At 37.6% G+C, this 21,298-nt stretch overlaps 2 protein-coding genes across 4 annotated transcripts in view; one reads left to right on the forward strand and one right to left on the reverse strand.

Annotated features, from left to right (window-relative positions):
- acot11a (acyl-CoA thioesterase 11a) overlaps positions 1-13,776 on the reverse strand; it is a 28,366-nt gene extending 14,590 nt beyond the window's left edge. For both annotated transcript variants that reach the window (XM_022678610.2, XM_022678609.2), the window contains exons 1-7: positions 13,638-13,776; positions 11,269-11,495; positions 8,128-8,197; positions 5,647-5,707; positions 4,365-4,466; positions 2,971-3,127; positions 901-1,051 (exon numbers count right to left, since the gene is read on the reverse strand). In XM_022678610.2, coding sequence (XP_022534331.2) covers positions 901-1,051; positions 2,971-3,127; positions 4,365-4,466; positions 5,647-5,707; positions 8,128-8,197; positions 11,269-11,461 — 734 coding nt within the window. In that variant the 5' untranslated portion in view covers positions 11,462-11,495; positions 13,638-13,776. The remainder of the gene's footprint in view (positions 1-900; positions 1,052-2,970; positions 3,128-4,364; positions 4,467-5,646; positions 5,708-8,127; positions 8,198-11,268; positions 11,496-13,637) is intronic.
- Positions 13,777-16,138: 2,362 nt separating this feature from the next.
- ssbp3a (single stranded DNA binding protein 3a) overlaps positions 16,139-21,298 on the forward strand; it is a 58,400-nt gene continuing 53,240 nt past the window's right edge. Inside the window, exons 1-3 of one of the 2 annotated variants that reach the window (XM_049478878.1) lie at positions 16,139-16,357; positions 18,499-18,571; positions 20,065-20,126. In XM_049478878.1, coding sequence (XP_049334835.1) covers positions 16,302-16,357; positions 18,499-18,571; positions 20,065-20,126 — 191 coding nt within the window. In that variant the 5' untranslated portion in view covers positions 16,139-16,301. The remainder of the gene's footprint in view (positions 16,358-18,498; positions 18,572-20,064; positions 20,127-21,298) is intronic. The other variant, XM_049478877.1, reaches the window with a different exon arrangement.

Raw genomic sequence — 21,298 nt, forward strand, 5'->3', positions numbered from 1 at the left:
ACCTTACAAGTGTTAAACAAACCCATAATACTTTGCTCTTTCTTTCCTGGCCCTGAGTCCTGATGAGTGCCAGTTCCATCTGCACTTGAAGATACTTTCAAAGTATCGTTTTTAATACTTTTCTAGTATCGGTATACAGATTGGGTTAAAATATCGGCCCTAAATAATCGGGGTATTGTACCGTTTTTAATGCTGAATTATTAAGATACATTTCTACTATTGGTATACCGATTAGGTTAAAGTATCGGTACTAAATAAATGAGGTATTGTACTGTTTTTAATGATGAAGTATTGAGATATTTTCTAGTATCAGTATACTGATTGGGTTAAAGTATCAATACTGAATAAATGGGGTATTGTACTGTTTTTAAATGATGAAGTATTGAGATACTTTTCTAGTATTGGTAAACCGATTGAATTAAAGCATCTGTACTAAATAAATGAGGTATTGTACTGTTTTTAATAATAAGGTATTGAGATACTTTTCTAGTATTGGTATACTGAATGGGTTAAAGTATCGGTACTAAATAAATGAGGTATTGTATCGTTTTAAATGATGAAGTATTGAGATACTTTTCTAGTATCGGTATACTGATTGGATTAAAGTATCAGTACTAAATAAATGAGGTATTGTACTGTTTTTAATGATGAAGTATTGAGATACTTTTCTAGTATCAGTATTCGAAATGACTGGGTTAAAGTAGAGCAGTAGAACACATAAGGAATCATGTAGTAACTTAAAAAAGTTCCTGACAGTCCTGATGAGTGCCAGTTCAATCAGTATAACATTTTGATTTTTGCTTTTGAAGATACTTTCACAACTTTACAACTGATGCTCTCAAACACTTTATTAAGAGAAAAGAAATTCAAGTAATATTAACAGCGTTATTGTGAGGTTACCTGGCAGCGATGGTGGCGACGTTCTCCATCCAGGCCATGATCTGACCCCCGAACGTGCTGACCTGGTGGTTGGCGTGAGGCGGCAGTACGAGCTCTACACTCTCCACTCGGGTTTTCTCTGTGGAGACTTCCTTCTCTTCATCCTGACCGTCTATAACCCAGAACACACACAAACACACCATCAGCACCTACACAGAAGTGTTCATTTTTAGGCCCTATTTTAGTGATATACTGTATAGGAGAGCTGTTAACTGTGCACACCATGCAGCTTGATTTAGGGCGTGTCAGTGTGTCTTTGCTATCGTAACGACAGGAAAAGTACACCTTGCACTGTTTATAACGCAATGCAAAAGAAATGTACTAATTCTCTTAATTAATCATGGGTAAAGTGAAATAAACCAATCAGCGTGTCACTTGCTCATCATTCCCTTCAATGCCAGAAAAGCTCTGTCTTTGGCGGATTGCTATTGTAACGGTGCAGCTACCTGGACGTAACAACAAACTCTTCTCAGCAGAGGAAACTGAGCTGCTGGTTGACGCTGTAAAGGAGCTCCAGCAGCTCATTTACGGGAACAGCAATGTTATTTTATTTACTATTCTGTTTATTGTTGATGTTATAGTCGGGTTGCCAAGATAGCGATGAACGTCTGACGTCTGTCTAGGTTGTATTCAGTCAGTGGAGCTCCTGTGTTTTCTAATGCCGAGATAAACAAGCAAAACTCCAGAAATTTACCTGAACAATTTACATGAACAATTTAGCCCTCAGTCTTGTTAATGCAAGAATATTAGACAACTACTTAAAGAAATATTATCTACTACTGTAAATAACAACATGGGTTCCTAAAGTAGATATTTTACCTTTTACATGGTTTTTAAGTTAGAAAAATTTATGGGTTTTACAAAACATGTTCATAAAGTTCTTTACACACAATCACTCTCACATAAAGACAAAGATCTCACCAGCTCTAGTCTAACAAGTGTCAGTCGCTTTGAAAATTATATGCAAATAAGCTGTCGCCGGCCACACCCCATGGTTACGCTGAGCATTTGCCAAAAGCTACTTCATTCTTAACTGTAATAAAAGCTCAAAACTCATTATTTGAAAGTTCTTACATCTCCCTCATCTGCTGACTTGCTACAGACAGTAGGTATAGATCCCTCCCTCAGACGAAGTCTGCTCGCAAATCCTGCTGTGTACTGTCTGAAGCTGATAGATTCCTCCCTCAGACGAAGTCTGCTCGCAAATCCTGCTGTGTACTGTCTGAAGCTGATAGATTCCTCCCTCAGACAAAGTCTGCTCGCAAATCCTGCTGTGTATTGTCTGAAGCTGATAGATTCCTCCCTCAGACGAAGTCTGCTCGCAAATCCTGTTGTGTATTGTCTGAAGCTGATAGATTCCTCCCTCAGACGAAGTCTGCTCGCAAATCCTGCTGTGTACTGTCTGAAACTGATAGATTCCTCCCTCAGACGAAGTCTGCTCGCAAATCCTGTTGTGTACTGTCTGAAACTGATCTACTGATCTACTGGGTGAAGCTCTGTCTGGTGGGGGTTGACGGATAAGGGGGGGATTCAGGGTGTTTCTATGGAGGTTTCTTTATTATGAGCATCTAGAAACAAAACTTTCAGCTAAATAATTAAAAAATTATGAATGAATTGATTTTTGGTGTTTGGAATGTTTTTAGAAATACAATGTTAATACAAAAAACACACAAAAAGTGACTTTTATATAAAATGTCCCCTTTAATGTCACATTTCATAAAATAAATTGGTCTTCAAACACATTTAAAGGGTTTGTGATAAAATGGAATTGAATGAGCGAATGAATGGGAATGTGATGGCCTCATGCCCTTTACACACACATACACAAACACACACACACACAATATTACCTATGACCTACTACCTGTGTCACACACACACACACACACACACACACACACGTGTCTTGTTATAGGGGAAGTGTGTAAGTGTGTGAAACCGACGCAGACCGGCCGTCAGCATTTTTATTTCTGGGACGACACTGTGATTAAGTTATTATAGAATTATCGCTGGGTGGTGGGCGGAGCTTACCTCCGTCGTCCTCATCGATGCTCCTCTGGAAGGTGGTGCTGTTCAGCAGGTCCTTCATGATGTCGACGTGCAGTAACCTCATCCTGCGCCGCTCCGCCGCCACGCTGTACTCCACCTGCTCTCTCTGAGTGAACGGCACCAGCTGCTTCAGATGCACCTGCAGCGCAGTATCATCATATCATACTCATATCAGTACGCTTTCACTATCACTAGTGATGTCACAACACACCAGGAGGGTGAAGACTAGCACATGCCTCCTCTGATACATGTGAAGTCAGACTCCGCCTCTTTTTGAACTGCCGAGTAGCATCACAGCGCTAACGCTCGGAGGAAAGCTCAGAGACTCGGTTCTGATACATCAGCTCACAGACGCAGCCTTGTGCTGATCCACATCACCCTAGGAGTGATCAGGGGAAAGAGGAGCACCATCTACTGTACCCACCTAGAGAGAGAGCAAGACCAACTGTGCTCTCTCAGGGCTCTGGCAGCTGATTACAAGCTGCATGACCGGGATTTGAAGACCGCTGGACAACTGGAGCCCTGAGTTGTGTGTTTAGATCAGGGGATTAATGTGGAGGACTAGCACTGTTTTACTCTTTATTACGTAATTCCATACGTGTCCCTTAACTGTTTTAATGTCTTTAATATTAATCTAAAATGTAGAAAATAAATTAAATAAAGAAATAAAGAGAAAAACACTGAATGAGAAGGAGTTACCAACCTTTGACTGGTACTGTACAAGTTAAAAACTTTTACACTGTTTACACTGTATGGGTTCTATCGTTTCATGGTGCTTATTGCTATATTACACCCCATCAACAGTGTATTTTCACGCTTTGTGCCTACGCTGTTAATATAAAGTAGTGTCTGATTTTAGTAATAAATCGACACTGATGGGTGTGGTGGTCAGTGTGGAAGTGAGGTGTGTTTTAGTGTAAATTTCTGACGTGTTTCTTGTATCTTGGTGCGCCACTGACTGATTAAAACCCTGACAACAGCCAACAACAGTCAGGCACCCAATCCTATCTTAGCCATGCAGAACAAATTCCGACTTTTACCTCAACAATAAACAGTATAAAGAATAAAATATCATTACTGTTCTCTTAAATGAGCTGCTGGTGTATCTTCACAGTGTAAATGCTCAGATCAGTATCTGTCTCTGCTGAGACGCACAAAAGCGCCGCACTGTTAAGATATGAACGTGCCAAAGTCAGAGCTCACCCGACTCGTAAAGGGAATGATGTGCAACTGGCACACTGATTGGTTTATTTCATGCTACGCCCAAAATTAACCACACCCATGATTAATTAAGATAATTAATACATGCTTTAGTGCACTATAGCTCACTAAAATAGTGCTTTCTGAACATCAGTGTACTGTATATGATCACTCACCTTCTCTGTTCCGGTGGTTCGAGTTACGAACGTGGCGAAGGCCTGGCAGACCTTCCAGTGGCTGTTACTATATAAATCCTCACAGCTCACCATTACACCAACCTACACACACACACACACACACACACACACGCAGGTGACATAAAAGCCATGACACACCGGACACAGTGGCGACACAACGGCAATCCCACAGTGAGTCACAGTGAGAAATCACACACAGACTGAATTCTCTGTTGAAACGTTTCTGCTAATGCTCTTTTAATTATATGTTGAATTGATATAAATATATATATATATAGTACTATGCAAAGATTTTAACCTCCTATAAAATTTTTAATTACATCTATATAACATCTATCTATATCTCCATTTATAGGCAGTAAGCGTGTACAACACTTAACTTAACTATTTAAAACACTAATATTAGCCTAAATACAAATAAGATTCACACAAAAATAAATATAATTTTATTTAGTTAATATTTCCTTATTGTTTATATACAGCTCTGGATAAAACAAGAGAGCACTTTAGTTTCTGAATCAGTTTCTCTGATTTTGCTATGTATAGGTTTATGTTTGAGTAAAATGAACATTGTTGTTTTATTCTATAAACTACAGACAACATTTCTCCCATATTCCAAATAAAAATAGTTTAGTCATTTAGAGCATTTATATACAGAAAATGAGAAACAAACAAGTTCATATTCATAAAGTTTTAAGATTTCAGAAATCAATATTTGGTGGAATAACCCTGATGGTTTTTAATCACAGTTTTTTTTATGCATCTTGGCATCATGTTCTCCTCCACCAGTCTTACACACTGCTTTTGGATAACTTTATGCTGCTTTACTCCTGGTGCAAAAATTCAAGCAGTTCAGTTTGGTTTGATGGTTTGTGATCATCCATCTTCCTCTTGATTATATTCCAGAGGTTTTAAATTTAGTAAAATCAAAGAAAATCATCATTTTTAAGTGGTCTGTTATTTTTTTCCAGAGCTGTATATTACAGTATATTATTGATACACGATTTTGGCTATAAAAGTATCCAGTAGTTGGATGGATGAGCAATACATAGATATGTATATCTGATTTATAATTATTAATACTAGTAAAAATTGTTAATATCTGAAATGAGAGTTTTTAGAAGATTTGATTTGAGTTGTTTCTAGTAAAAACTGAGTTACATTTTGCGTCACTGATGCAATTTTAGTCTAAATCATATTTAGAGCTAATCATATTTAACATCAGCAGGTTATTTATAGTAAATATAATACAGTATTTTACCTCCATGCTGGTGTTAAAAGCCCGGTTCACTTTAGCCCTGATATTCACCACTTGTCCAACACTAGAAAGAAAAAGAACACAGAAAGAGAACAAAAATTAAATGATTAATTAATTCCTGTATTTTACGCACTATAAGGTGCGCTTAAAATCCTTTAATTGTCCGAAAAATCATCTCCTTATGTATAAATTCTATCAGTCAGGTATTAAGAAGCAGTAAATCCACCCCACTGAAGTACAGAGTTATACAGGAGTTTCAGTGAAGTTTCTCCAGCACCAAGACAGGAGCAGTATTAGCATTAGCGGCTAACCACGCTAAGCGCTAGCTCTTTCGCCACTCAGAGTATATCGTGAGTATATCGGACTGTATTCTGTGCATTTACTGTTTTAAAACAAGCTATGTGGGACAAACCGCTAGATAATATCACCCTGGCTTACCAGAACACTCAGGGTTCCTCAGTGTAGCGCTGTCGGACAGCATTTACTAGGGCTAACCATGGCTAGTGCTTGCGGTTAGCTGCTAATGCTAATGCTAATGCTGCTGCACCCAGCCTTAGTGGAAATCTAAGCTTACTGTAAATAAATGGAAGAGCTTTACTCTACCCCAAATAAATAGTTTTCAGGAGAGAAATACGTGCAGATTAAAATCCAGAGCTTGTTTGACATTGAAAGAAAATGTTTTAAATGTTTTAAGAATTATAGTTTTGTTTACTTAGCTTTAATTAATCTAGTTACCCCCCAACCACCACCCAGTGGAGAGACCTGCTGAATTAGAAGAAAACATGGCGACCCCAGACCCCAGTTCCTTACTACTGTCGCATAATGCGCATTACAATCCTTATGTGTGAAAATAGACCTTTAATAGTGTGCCTTATAGTATAGTGCACCTTATAGTGTAATCTAAAATGTACATTTTAAACAAATAAAAAAGGATTGAGGAGTGTCCAAACTTTTTACCCTATATATGGCATATTTTATTCCTTTCACTGCAGAACTCTTTCAGTGTCTGTGAAATAAGCTGAGCTCCACATTACTGTGATGTTTACTGTACATTAAGAATAAATGCTGTCTGCCGAGGGTCAGCCTCAGTAATTAACAGCTCAACCCAGATCAATACCCCAACTAAAGCCCCGTCAGCATCACCACAACCGCTTATAATACCATCATATCCTCAACCACACACTGCATAAGCAGAAATACGAGCCTCACCGCTGTCAATACAGGAACCCAGATACTGAGAAACACAACCAGAGGCAGTTTACACTCAGAATTTATCAATAACTCTGTACCACATACGATATATTACTGAAAACTCCAATACCTCCAAACCATATACACTACATTACTGAATCAGGTAAATCAGAGGAACAGTATGATAGATGGACAGACAGATAAACAGGCAGACAGACAGATGATTGATGGAAGGACAGACAGGCTGAATCATTGGACAAACGGAAAGAAAGGCAGACAACAGATAATATGCATGGAGAGTCAAACAGACATAGAGGTAGAAAGAGAGACAGACAGACAGACAGAAAGGTAAATTGATGGATGGATGAATTGGATGGGTGGATGGATGGATGGATGGATGGTCGGACAGACAGACAAAAAGGTAAATTGATGGGTGGATGGACGGACGGACGGACGGACAGATGGACAGACAGTTAAATTGATGGATGTATGGATGGATGGACGGATGGAAGGACGGACAGACAGACAGAAAGATAAATTGATGGATGTATGGATGGATGAATTGGATGGGTGGATGGACAGAAAGACAGATAAACAGGCAGACAGACAGATGATTGATGGAGGGACAGACAGGCTGAATCATTGGACAAATGGAAAGAAAGGCAGACAACAGATAAATTGACAGATGCATGGAGAGTCAAACAGACATAGAGGTAGAAAGAGAGACAGACAGACAGACAGACAGACAGACAGGTAAATTGATGGATGGATGAATTGGATGGGTGGATGGATGGATGGATGGATGGATGGATGGATGGATGGATGGATGGATGGATGGACGGACAGACAGACAAAAAGGTAAATTGATGGGTGGATGGACGGACGGACAGACAGACAGTTAAATTGATGGATGTATGGCTGGATGAATTGGATGGGTGGATGGACAGACAGACAGACAGACACACATAAAGCAAGAAAAGAAAGGTAGATAGACAAAAGGAAGGAAGGAAGCAAGGAAGAAAGTAGCGAAGGAAGGAAAAGTAAAAGCAAGAAAGCAAGAAAGAAAGAAAAGGGGATAGATAGATAGATAGATAGATAGATAGATAGATAGATAGATAGATAGATAGATAGATAGATAGATAGATAGATAGATAGATAGATAGGTAGATGGTAACAAGGTAACACTTCATGATTAATTTTTTCCATAATGCTGTCCCATGACTTTTGACATAGTTTTAAAGATTATTTAAACAGTAAACTATTAAACTGTTAAAGGTGGTGGTGTGTTGTTACCTGATGGTGCGCTCAAAGAGGATGTCGTCTACAGAAGCCGTTACACAGGAGCATCCAGCGTGTCGCTCTGCTGCAGTGAGACAGACAGAGAGAGAGAGACAGTGACAGAGAGAGAGAAAAAGAGAGAGAGAGATAACCTGTATTACATCCACATATATATGAGCTGGATTTACTAAAACACTACACTATACTAGTCCCAAAATCAATGAAGAGAGACAGATGAATTGACAAGTAGACAGACAGGAGGGATGAAGGTACACATGGATAAAGTACTGGACAATGGGATGGACAGGAAGACAGGCAGATAGACTGATAAATAGAACAATGATGCACGGAATTAGCTTGTTTGTCCATCCAATCATCTGTTTTCTGTCTGTCTGCCTCTCCATGCATCTGTTAATTTATCTGTATGTCTGTCATTGTTCATATGTATATCCATCCGTACATCAGTCATCATCCCCTCTATCAATCCATCTGTCTATGTGTCACTGCACCTGCTGGTCAGTTAGTCTTCTTGTCCATTCATCCATTTATCTGTCTGTCTGCTCTTACCATCTTTCCAGCCGTCTGTCTGCCTTTCTTTCCAATTGTCCCCTGGTTCAGTCCTCCCTCCATCATCATTACATCTATCAATCTATTCATCTTTCTGTCTATTTGCTTATCATCTATCCGTCTGCTATGTGTCTGTCTGTCCATTCCTCCATCTATCATCCATCAGTTACTCTGCCCGTTTATCTGTTTAACTGTTTGTCTATCCTTCCGTCAGGGGGGCAGACAGGTAGAAAGATGGATGGACAGATTGATAGATGTAATGATATTGCAGGGATAGACAAATAGACAAATTGACAGATGGATGGAGGAATGGACAGGACTAGTGGGCAGAGTGGCAGACAGATTGATTGATAGATGGATGAATGGATGGATGGATGAATGGGTAGAGACAGACAGCCAGGCAGAATGAAGGATAAAACAAGTCATAGATACTAGATGGAAGGATAGACAGGCAGACAAATGAATATCTGTATGTCGATATGTCAATCCAGTCAGATAGATAGACAGACAAATGGAAGGATAGACAGATTTTAGGCAGAGTCACAGACAAATTAATTGGCAGATGGATTGACAGGCAGAGAGACAGACAGACAAATAGACAGAAAGATGTAATGATGATGGACTGAGAACTGGAGAGATGGACACTCAGACAGACAGACAAAGGATGGATGACATGGGCAGAGAAGCAGATGGATTGATAGATGGATAGAGGGAGACAGACAGACAGAATGAAGGATAAAACAAGTGATAGATACTTGATGGAAGGATAGACAGGCAGACAAATGAATATCTGTATGTCCATATGACAACCCAGTCAGATAGACAGACAGAAAAATTGACATATGAATGCACCAAGAGATAAATGAACAGACAGACAGGCAGACAGATTCACATATGAATGCACTGAGAGATAAATGAACCGACAGACAGACAGGCAGATGAATTGACAGATGGAAAGATGATGGTTGGAAGACTGGAAAGAGGTATGGTCAGATAGACAGGCAGAGAGACAACGAAATAAAAACATACTGAGAGATGGACAGACTTACAGACAGACAGACAAACTGATGTTCAGTTGCATTAAGAGATTAATGAAGACCCAGATAGACAGATTTTAGGCAGATGGAAAGATGATGGATGGGAAACTGGAATGATAGATGGTTAGATAGACAGGCAGAGAGACAGACAAACTGATGTTCAGTTGCATTAAGAGATTAATGAAGACGCAGATAGACAGATTTTAGGCAGATGGATAGACGGGCAGATAAAAAGTCAAGGCAGATAGATAGACAGACAGGCGGACAGATGGCAAGACGGATGGACTGATGGATGGACAGGCAGATAGACAGTCAGACACATTTAACAATAAAGCATTTGACAGTATAAAGATCTATAGAATAACGTTTTTTCCATTAGATTTAATTTGATTATCTGATGCTGTCTGTCTCACTGTTTAATTTGGCACTGAGCCAGAATGTAATTCCCCTCCCAGATATTTCCCACAATCCCAAAACCTGTTTTACCAGTACCGTCTCTGAACACAAAGGACTTCTACTGGATTCACTGCTCGACAGATAGATGGTACGAGGATGTGGGGTGGAAGAGTTCGACAGGCAGACAGACAGATGGAACTTTGATGGGGGAATACTTGGACAGGTTGAAGGATAGGCGGTTTGTTGAACAGTAAGACAGATGGACAGACAGAATGATGATGGTTAAAAGATTGTACAGGGAAATGGTCAGTCAGACAGATGAAAAGACTGGCAGATGGATGGACAGGCTAACAGACAGATAGAAAGATGGACAGACAGAATGATTCATAGATGATAGATCGGGATGAGAGATGTATGAATGTACTGACAGGTAAGACAGACAGATGGAACAGGGATGTGGAAAGGAAGAGTTGGACAGGCAGACACAGACAGGCAGACAGATGTACAGACAGATGGAACGATGATGGGGGAATAGTTTGACATATTGAAAGGTAGGCAGTAAGACAGTAAGACAGGTGGACAGACGTAATGATGATGGATGAAAGATTGTACAGGGGAATGGTCAGACAGACAGATGAAAGGATTGGCAGATAAAAAGGCTGATAGGCAGACAGATAGACAAATGGACAGACAGAATGAATCATAGATGATACTGTAGCTCGGAATGAGGGATGGACAGACTGGTTGATGGGTGAAGAAGTAGTTAGACAGGCTGACAGATGGACAGACGGATGGATAGGGAATCAGACAGGCGAACAGACAGATTGACTGTTTGGCAGACGGAATGACAAGGCCGATAGAGAGAGAGAAAGAGTAAGAGAGAGAGACAGAAAGAGAGAGAGAGACAGATGATGAACCGACAGAATGAAAAAGACGCCAGAAATTTACCTGAACACACCTCACTTCCAGACCACCACGCCCATCAGTGTAGATATATTACGCCTAAACTCTGACGCTATTTTAACAGCGCAGGCGCAAGACGTGAAAATAGACTGTTGATGGGGTGTAAGATAGCAATGAGCATCAGGACGCATCTTGAGCAGGGTGTACGATAGGACCCAAGACATTGAAAAAGAGAAGATGTGTCCAAACTTACCGGACAGGCAGGCGGTGGAGTCCATCCACTTGAGCAGCTGACCGACGCTGAGTTCTGTACGGTGGTTGGCGTGGCACGGCAGCACTATCTGGCTCATCTTCACCTCCGTCGGGTTACGGTACACCTGCCCGTCCTCCATGATCACCTCCGGCTCATCAAACACCATCTGTGGACTGCTGCTGTCTGACGCCATGGTGGACCAGGTGGACAAACGCCACACCTCTTTTCTGAAAACGGCAGAACATATGCAAAAAAATAAATAAACGCTATGAATGGGAGATTGCTGGTTCGAATCCCGGTCATGCAGCTTGCCATCAGCTGCCGGAGCCCTGAGAGAGCACAACTTGCCTTGGTGCTATTTCCCCTCATTACACCTAGGGTGATGTGGATCATCACAAGGCTGCGTCTGTGAGCTGATGTATCAGAACCGAGTCGCTGAGCTTTTCTCCGAGCGTTAGCGCTGTGATGCTATTCAAAAGTTCAAAAAGAGGCGGAGTCTGGCTTCAAATGTATCGGAGGAGGCATGTGCTGGTCCTCACCCTCCTTGTGTTGTGGCCTCACTAGTGATAGGGGGGTATACAGCTGAGTAGCAGCTGAATAGGTGGGAAAATTGGTCTATATCTAGCCTATATCTATCTATAATGTAGATGGATGTCCCTCAGCAGCCAGAGTCCGAGCGAGCACAATTAATAGCTATGCTGTTTCTCTCAGCATGGATACAGACAGTAGATGCTGGTCAGCACAGGCGTCTGTTAGCTGATGTATCAGAGCTAGGGATCCGGTTCGGCGCTTTCCTCCAAGTGCACTGTAATGCTGCCTTGTTATTGGCTGCAGCTGAAAAAGAGGCGGAGTCTGACTTGTCTCACATGTATCAGAGGAGGCATACGCTTGTCCTGTCCTCTTCACCTTCCTCATGTTGTGAGTAATACTAGAGATTGAGGGAGTTCTGGTAAAGGCTGAGCTAATTGGCTGAGCTAAGCACAGTAAGGTGAGTGTTTATTGGTGCATGCTGAGTGTGGGCGGGGCTTATTGGGGTTATTAGCTGTACTGTGTGCTGGGTTTACAGAGCAAGAAGGAGGGAGCGACTGTGGGAGAGTCGCTTGAGAAACGAGTGCAACTTCTCGTTTACGTGTTTCAGCCTGTTCCTGCTTTCATCCCTCCCTCTCTCGTTCTGTTGCTCTTTTCCTTTTTCTTCTTTCACTTACTGTCTCCCTCTGTTTATTTGTCTTTCTCTCTCTTACTCTTAAATCTCTTTTCATGCTCTCTCTATTCTTTCTCATCCTCCCATTCTTTCAAACTTTCTCACCTGCTTTCCCTTTTTTCTTTCTTTCTCTTCTTTTGTCTCTTTCCTTCACTCTTTCTTTCTTCACTCTCTCTATTTACATCTCTTTTCTCACCCTTTCTTTTTTATCTCTTTTTCCACTCGATTGTATTTCCTTTTCTTCTCTTCTCCCTCTCTTTCTCTCCTCTCTTCTCTCCCTCTCTCTCTTTTTATTCCCCCCTCTCTTCATTATCTCTCTCTCTATCCTTTATCTCTCTCTTTTTTGCTCTCTTCTTCATTATCTCAATTTCATTATCATATTTATCCCACTCTCCCATTTTAATCTCTCTCTTTCTTCCTCCATCTATCCCTCTCTTTCCTTTATCTTTCTCTCTTTCTTTTTCCCCCACTCTCTCTCTTATATCTCTTTCATTCCCCAATCTCTCCTTTCTCTTTCTCTTTTTCTTTCACCCTTTCTCCATTATCTCTCTCTCTTACTCCTTTACCTCTCCTTCATTTATCTCTCTCACCATCTCTCTCCTCTTTTCTTTCCCTCTCCCTCCTTTATCACCACTCCCTCTCTTTCTTTTATTTCTCCTTTCTTTTATCTCTCTCCCTCCTTTTCCCCTCTCTCTATCTCTCTCTGCCCTCTCTCTTACTTTTTTCCCCCACACTTTATTCCCCTCTTTTTCTTTTATTCTTGTGTCTCTCTTTCTTTCACACACACCCCTCCTTTCTCTCTCTCTCTTTATTTCTGTTTTTCTCTCTCAGCCTTTCTTCCTCTCTGAATGGTTGTGATTATGCAACACACTTTAGTGCTGTGCAACAACTCCTCACACACACACACACACACACACACATACATACATATATACACACACATACATATATAGACACACACACACACACACACACTAATACACACACACACACACACTAATACAAACAATTACAAAGGCAGACACACACACACTTGTGTACTTGTGGTTTTGTAATTTGAGCAGAAAAACCTGAACAGCAGCTCAAACTAATTATACAGTAAAAAACACAGACAGACAGACAGCACGAGCCCGAGTAAAGCCGCGCGAGCATGCGAGAGTGAGCTTACCTTCAGCAGCAGGTGATCAGATCTGATACCTGTCGATCATATCGATCATTATTGATCAGATCAGCGGAAACTGAACTCAATCAAACTCAACACAAACTTTCAACACTGTATCAACCTTGCAGCCCTGTAAGCTCCTCCCACTGCCTTACGATTCAGATAAGCTCCGCCCACCCAGTGTCGGGGCGCGTTCCAAATCAAACTCGCTCACTTCCACTTAATTAAAAAACTTCTGTAATTTCAAAATTTTCAATTTTTCAATTAATTGCAGAAAAACAGAGACAAAGTGTTTTGGCTATTTATCTGCACTTTTAATATAATGAGTTAAAACACTACATATATTTATTTATGTATGTATGATATAATGTAGTACTGTAACTATAGATTATAAGCATATTACTAGTGAAACAAATGCATTTAAACAAAGTCACATACATACAATTTAAAAAGTAAGCTTTGAATAAAATACATTTATTAATATAATAATAAATAAAAATAAGTAATTATTAAAATACAATTAAACTCAACTCGCATTATTTAAGAAATTAGAGAAAACTGTCCTTAAAATGCACATAAAACTTGATAAATGATATATATACTAATTTTCTGGCCTACTATTTTTTTCTTAATAATTTTACATTGACTAATCACAGCAAATCAATAAATCAAAGTTGGTTCACTACATAGGGAGCAAGTAGCCAAATTGAGACCCACCCATCTTTTTAATTCTGCTTTTTTGCTTCTTTTTCGTTTTTTTCTGCATTTTATTTTAATTATTAATCAAATCAAATAATACGTTTGTATCAACATATGTTTCATTTTAATAAAAAAAAGAACATCTACAGTGAGTTCACACAGCATTTGACTCAGATCATCAAGTTGTGAGCCTCTATTAATTCCAGCAGGTGGCGCTGTAGACCAAAAAAACAACACTTCCCACATGTGTAGTATAAAACTATTGCTAGTGCTTGTAAGGCAAAATATTATTACTTAATAATGATATATTAATGCACGAATCAATGTTTTATTTAACTACTTTTATGTTTATTACATTTACTTTGTATTTGCAATAAAATAACAGAAGGTCCTCACATGTATATTAATACAAGAAAAGACACCTCTACGCTATTGTAACTGTAGATGTATAGGCGTGTGAGTTTAGGTGGTCAAGTTTGTATTGCTATACTTATAAGGACCTGAAGGACGTCTTTGGTGAGTATACATATAAGCTATATAATAACAATATGTAGGGTTTGCTATCTCAAATGTGACCTTTTGTATATATTAATTTAATTTATTTTGTAAAGTGTATGTGTTTGTTAAACTCTATGAACCAGAGCTATGAAACGTATTCAATATTTATACCAGAAGTGAAATATTCAAAATATAGTTTTTAATCACAATTTTCTAGTTTACGACTTACTTCAACTTTATTAAAAGATGTTTATTAGGAAATTTTAATTCAAACACCTACAACAGTAGATCCCCACACGTATAGCAATAACAGTGCAATCCCACTGTCCACTGCCTTCCCTGTGTGTACATTTGAGTGTGTTATTTGATCTTTCGTTTGTATTGCTGTTCTTATGAGGACCTCCTATTATTGTATGTGTACTTTTCTGATTTAGAACATTCAGATCCATACCTTTTTTAGAATTCGAGTAAAAAAAATATAGAGATATTTTAGATTTACAGATCTGGTTCTAATGTATTAATTGATAAATATTTAAAGTTTTTTAGAAGTTAGAGGTTAAGTATACAAAATATACAAAATGCAAGCTCCATAGAATAAGTAGGTCCTCGAACGTATAGCAAAACTAGTTCAATCCCCACCTCTCTGCATTTGCTGTAAATACATTTGAGTGTATTGTGTGATTTTATTTTTGTTTTGCAATACTTGTGAGGCCCTCCTGTTATAGTATGTGCACTTTTAGATTTAGGAAAATTCAGTTCCATACATTTTCGGAATTTGATTTAAAATATATAAAATAAAAAAATAAAAAATACGAACTCATTACGTTTAGAGGTAATAATGTTCAGATCTGATTTTTTTTTACATAAAAAAACGTAAAATAATTTTAACCACAATTTTCACCACACCATCGCTACATTCGAAACACTAAAAATGCTTAAAATTCTTATATATGTCTTAATAAACAAATATTTCAAGTTTTATCATATTAATTCAGTTCTGCAAGCTCTGCAACTCTGCAACTCTTCTTCCTATAAGCAGGTCCTCACACGTATAGCAATACCAGTCTTGTCTCCACTCCGCAGCTTTCATTGCACATACGTGCAATATGTGTGTACATACATGAGTGTGTTGTGTTTTCTGGAGTTTGTATTGCTATACTTGTGAGGACCTCCCATTCTTTTATGTTCACTTTTCTGTCCACAGATAACTCAAGTGGGGTTGTTATCTATGTTGTGACGTCACAAATGGACCACGCCCCCGTTGGTGTATCCGGACGTCAATCGTGACAGTGTGGCTCCGCCCACAGCCCGTGTTCCCTCTCTCTATCCCTGTGTGTGTGTGTGTGTGTATATGAGTGTGACCAGGGTCGGTTGCAGAGCTTTATCTCAGTAGGATGGGGTCAGCAGCGCGGTGACAGCTGGAGACTGGGACAAACAAGCGGACCAGAGGCTGGCATAGACCCGCAGCGAGCCATGTTCGCCAAGGGGAAGGGCACCGTGGTGCCATCCGATGGGCAAGCCCGGGAAAAGTGAGTGGCAGCGGAGATTTTGGCTTTTTTCTGCAATTTTTCATGCTTGTTTTTGGAATTGTCCGGTCCACCTTAAATGGGCAGGCGCCAGAACGTAACTGCTGCACCATTTAAGGTGGAACGGACAATTCCAAACACAAGCCAACTTTGATGCTTCAATAGTTGCAACATTGTATCTTAGTGTTGATGCTCACCTCTAGTCCTAGTTATCTTGTCCTGGAAGCTTCCTGAAAGGGTTAATTCGAATTAAGATCCAGTTTAGTTTCTAGTTTCAGTGTTAATTGAAGCTCAATCAGATCAGATGGAGGCTTTTAGTTAGTGGTGTGCGATACTGCGATAATAGTTTGGTAGTATCGATATCGATCCGATACAACACTTATCTCTGATACCGATATATTTTTTTTTTTTACTTTTTCCTTTTACATACATGTAGTTCGATTTTGGGTTTTTTGTTAGTCGAGTGCAATTCTACTAAACAATACAATTGAAAAAAGAAAAAAAAGAAAAACAGATTTAGATGAATACAGTTCAAATATAACAGATACCGGTACTTTTTACAATTACAAAAAAAAAAAGATAAAATAAAGTAAAATAAGCAAGAAAAATACATTTAGGTTGTAATCAGATTTTCAACTTTAGTTTAGTGGTGTGCAATACTGCGATACTAGTTTTATAGTAATGATAAAATAAATACCAAATAAATACAGTGCCAATATCCCCGAAAAAAATAAAATAGAAAAAAGAGGAAGAAAAAATAATTTACGCAGTATTCAGATTTTAGGTGTTTAGTTAGTGGTGTGCGATGCTGCAATAATAGTTTAAAAGTATTGATATCGAGCCAATACAACCCGATAAATACAGTGCAAATATCTCTGATACCGATATTTTTTACTAAAAAAATAAAACTGGTCTGTAATCATATTTTCGGCTTTTAATTAGTGGTGTGCGATACTGTGATACTAGTTTGGTAGTATCAATATCGATCCGATACCGTCCAATAAAAACAGTGCAAAATCCCAGGCATGGATACTTTTTACTGAATTACTGAAAAACTAAAATTAAAAAAATAAGCAAGAAAAATACATGTAGGCTGTAATCAGATTTTAAACTTTTGTTTAGTGGTGTGTGATACTGCGATGCTAGTTGGGTATAATCGATATCGAATCGATACATCTGATAAATACAGTGCAAATTTATCATATATACCCTGATACCAATATTTTTTTAAACAAAAAATGTACATACATGTAATCAGATTTTGGGTATTTATTTAGTGGTGTATGATACTGTGATTCTAGTTTGGTAGTATCGATATCGAAACGATACGGTCCGATAAATACAGTGCAAATATCTTTGATATCGATATTTTTTTTACAAAAAAAAAAAAAAAATACAATTTAGCTGTAATCAGATTTTGGGCTTTTAGTTAGTGGTGTGTGATACAGATGCGGAAAAATAGAGTAATAATAATACATTGGAAACAGTAGTTTAGTGTGTTATAATTAATGAAGTGAATGAATTATGATCAATTTTCTGAATCCGAATATATGTAATTTACTTAATTTATGTAATTTATAATTTGTGATTTCCACTGTTTTCTATTATTCAGCCATGTACATTTACTGTAGGCCTACCACAGTAATTACATACACTACTATGACTTCTTAATATGTACAATATGTAGACACACAACAATATTATATTATTATTATTATTATTATTATTATTATTATTAATACTACTACTATTATTATTACATAAATGCAAAAATGACAATGATTTCATTTATAAGAATTATCTTTCGGGTTGATTCTTTATTATTTATTCTGATATTTGAAGTCTACCATAAAGGAGAGAGCAGCCTAATATCCCAATAATACTAATTTTGGATTGGCCAATCAAGGCACTGCCTTTACCTATCCAATATTATGATTTTGTCTTGACCAATCCAAAATTAGTATTATTGGGATATTAGGCTGCTCTCTCCTTTATGGTAGACTTCACATTTCAGAATAAAAGTCCTGAGCCTAGATAACACTGATAAATTAATAATATACTGAATGGCGGTGATATATTTGATATTTGATAGGTTTAAACTGAGTTTAAAGTGAGTTTTGACCAGTTTATTACCTTTTCCACAGGTTGGCTTTATATGTCTATGAGTATTTGCTACATGTTGGGGCTCAGAAGTCAGCACAGACCTTTTTATCAGAGGTAAGATTATGATTTCCTTATTGTATTGTTATTTCTGTTACATGAATGCTGTTTCTGTGTGTTACTGACCCACTGAAGGCCTGTATCCACCTTCATAAAACATGTGAATTTAATTGAATTAAATTTAAGGCTCTGTGTTTTTATACAAACTCAAAGACTAATCACATTACCTTAAATAAAACGAAGAAAAATACCTATAATTAATTAGCGTTGATACCCTAGTGAGTATATATATATATATATATACAATATATAATTTTCTACTATTAGTCCATATGATATTATTCCAATATCGATATGAACAGTATTAAAAATCTATGTAATCATGTGCTGATAGAGCTGGACGATATGGTAAAACTATTATAATCACGATATTTAAAGATATTTTAATAATACACAGTATTTATTTAAATTTATTTATATATATATATTTTTCCATTTTCTGATTTTTAAAAAACAGCTATTTAGATACAATTTCATGCGCAGTACACTGATTTAATTAAACTTTTGCTGCACATTTAACTATTTAATCATATAAAATTATTTTTACACTCTCTGAAAACAGTTGGTTGAGCATCAATTTATTTAAATTAAGCCTGTTAGATTAATGTTTTAAATTGATGAATTAACAAACATCAGCCATTAATTCAGCTCAGAAAACAGTTAGCATTGAGAGTTAGCTGTTAGCCCTTTGGGCTTCATAATAAAAACCCCAGGGCAGATAATATAAAAAAGGTATATACTAAAATCAATTATTGTATTAAATAAAGATTATTTGGACTATTTTAATTTATTCAGACATTACTAAGTAAACATTTAATCAAAAATGGTCAAACACAGCTCTGGGAAAAATAAGAGACCACCCAAAACGATGAGTTTCTTTGATTTTACCAAATTGAAAACCTCTGGAATATAATCAAGGGGAAGATGGATGATCACAAGCCATCAAACCACCAAACTGAACTGCTTGAATTTTTGCACCAGGAGTAAAGCAGCATAAAGTTATCCAAAAGCAGTGTGTAAGACTGGTGGAGGAGAACATGATGCCAAGATGCATGAAAAAAAACTGTGATTAAAAACCATCAGGGTTATTCCACCAAATATTGATTATTTCTGAACTCTTAAAACTTTATGAATATGAACTTGTTGTTTTCTTTACATTATTTGAGGTCTGAAAGCTCTGCATCTTTTTTTTTTTGTTATTTCAGCCATTTCTCATTTTCTGTAAATAAATGCTCTAAATGAGAATATTTTTATTTGGAATTTGGGAGAAATGTTGTCTGTAGTTTATAGAATAAATCAACAATGTTCATTTTACTCAAACATAAACCTATAAATAGCAAAAGCTAGACTAGATATTTGAGTAGTCTAGAAACTGAATTGTACAGTTTAAAATGCTTTAATTATGAATGCGATTAATTTAGATTAATTATAAATCACAGAGCTTGCTATTAATTAGCATTAATTGATGCTTTTTTATTTTGTTTGTTTAGATACGGTGGGAGAAGAACATAACGCTGGGAGAGCCTCCAGGATTCCTGCACTCGTGGTGGTGGTACGTGACTCTTTTTCAGTTCATTCAGTTAAAATTAATTTTGGAATTTTTTTATCACCTGGAATTCAGGCTTTCAGTTAACAGCTGTGCTGAACTCATCAAGAGTTAATTACTTGAATTTCTTGTCTCTTAATAAAGTGTTTGAGAGCATCAGTTAAAGTAAAGTAGTGAAGAGGTAGAGTTACAGGTATACAGTGAATAGTGAATATTTGAGTTGTTCAAAAACAGTATAATGCTGAAACTGGCACTCATCAGGACCTCTGTTATAGAGCATAAATTCATTTGAGTTAACAGCTCCCCAGATAAGAGCACCTTACAGTTATTTTAAGTTACTACATGATTCCTTATGTGTTCCTTCATAGTCTGAATTACTTCATAAATAAAACATAATAAATAAATAAAAATAAAAGACTGAATAAGGAGGTGTGTTCAGATGTGTTACTGGTGCTGTTCCTCTGAGGGTTCCTGCACTGGGATGAGCAGAGGAACAGCCCAGTGACAGTTCGTCCTGTTCTCACGTCTGATATCTCCCTGTACAGCCCATTCATTACTCACTGTACTGTAGAGATTATGTGGGCGGGGCTTATATCTGTGTGAGATTTCTTATTAACCCTTATGTTCCTATTCAACTTTAACCATGATAATTTTAACCATGCTAATGCTACCTTTAACCTTAATAAATTGAATCATGCTTATAATAAATTTAATCATGCTGAATTTAACTATGCTGATACTAACCTCTACCATGCTAATGCTAAATTTAACCATGCTAATGATAACTTTAACATGCTGACTTTAACCATGCAAATTTTTAGCTAGTATTCTTTAGCTTTAGCTTTTATTCTAATGCTAGCGCTAATCTTTCTAATAATAACATTTACAATGCTAACTTTAACCATGCTAATGCAAACTTTAAAAATGCTAATGCTGACGAATATAGCAATGCTATATTTAACCATGTTGAGGCTGACTTTAACCATACTAACTTTAACAATTTTATTGCTAACTTTAAAATGTATTATTATTTATTTACGCGAACAGTAATGTTATTTTATTTACTATTCTGTTTATTGTTGATGTAAAAGTTGGGTTTGTGCACCTTTGTTGCCGTGATGAACATTTGGCTGTTGACGTCTGTCTAGGTTGTATTCAGTCAGTGAAGCTCCTGTGTT

Source organism: Astyanax mexicanus, chromosome 4, assembly GCF_023375975.1.
Source record: "Astyanax mexicanus isolate ESR-SI-001 chromosome 4, AstMex3_surface, whole genome shotgun sequence".
NCBI lineage: Eukaryota > Metazoa > Chordata > Actinopteri > Characiformes > Acestrorhamphidae > Astyanax > Astyanax mexicanus.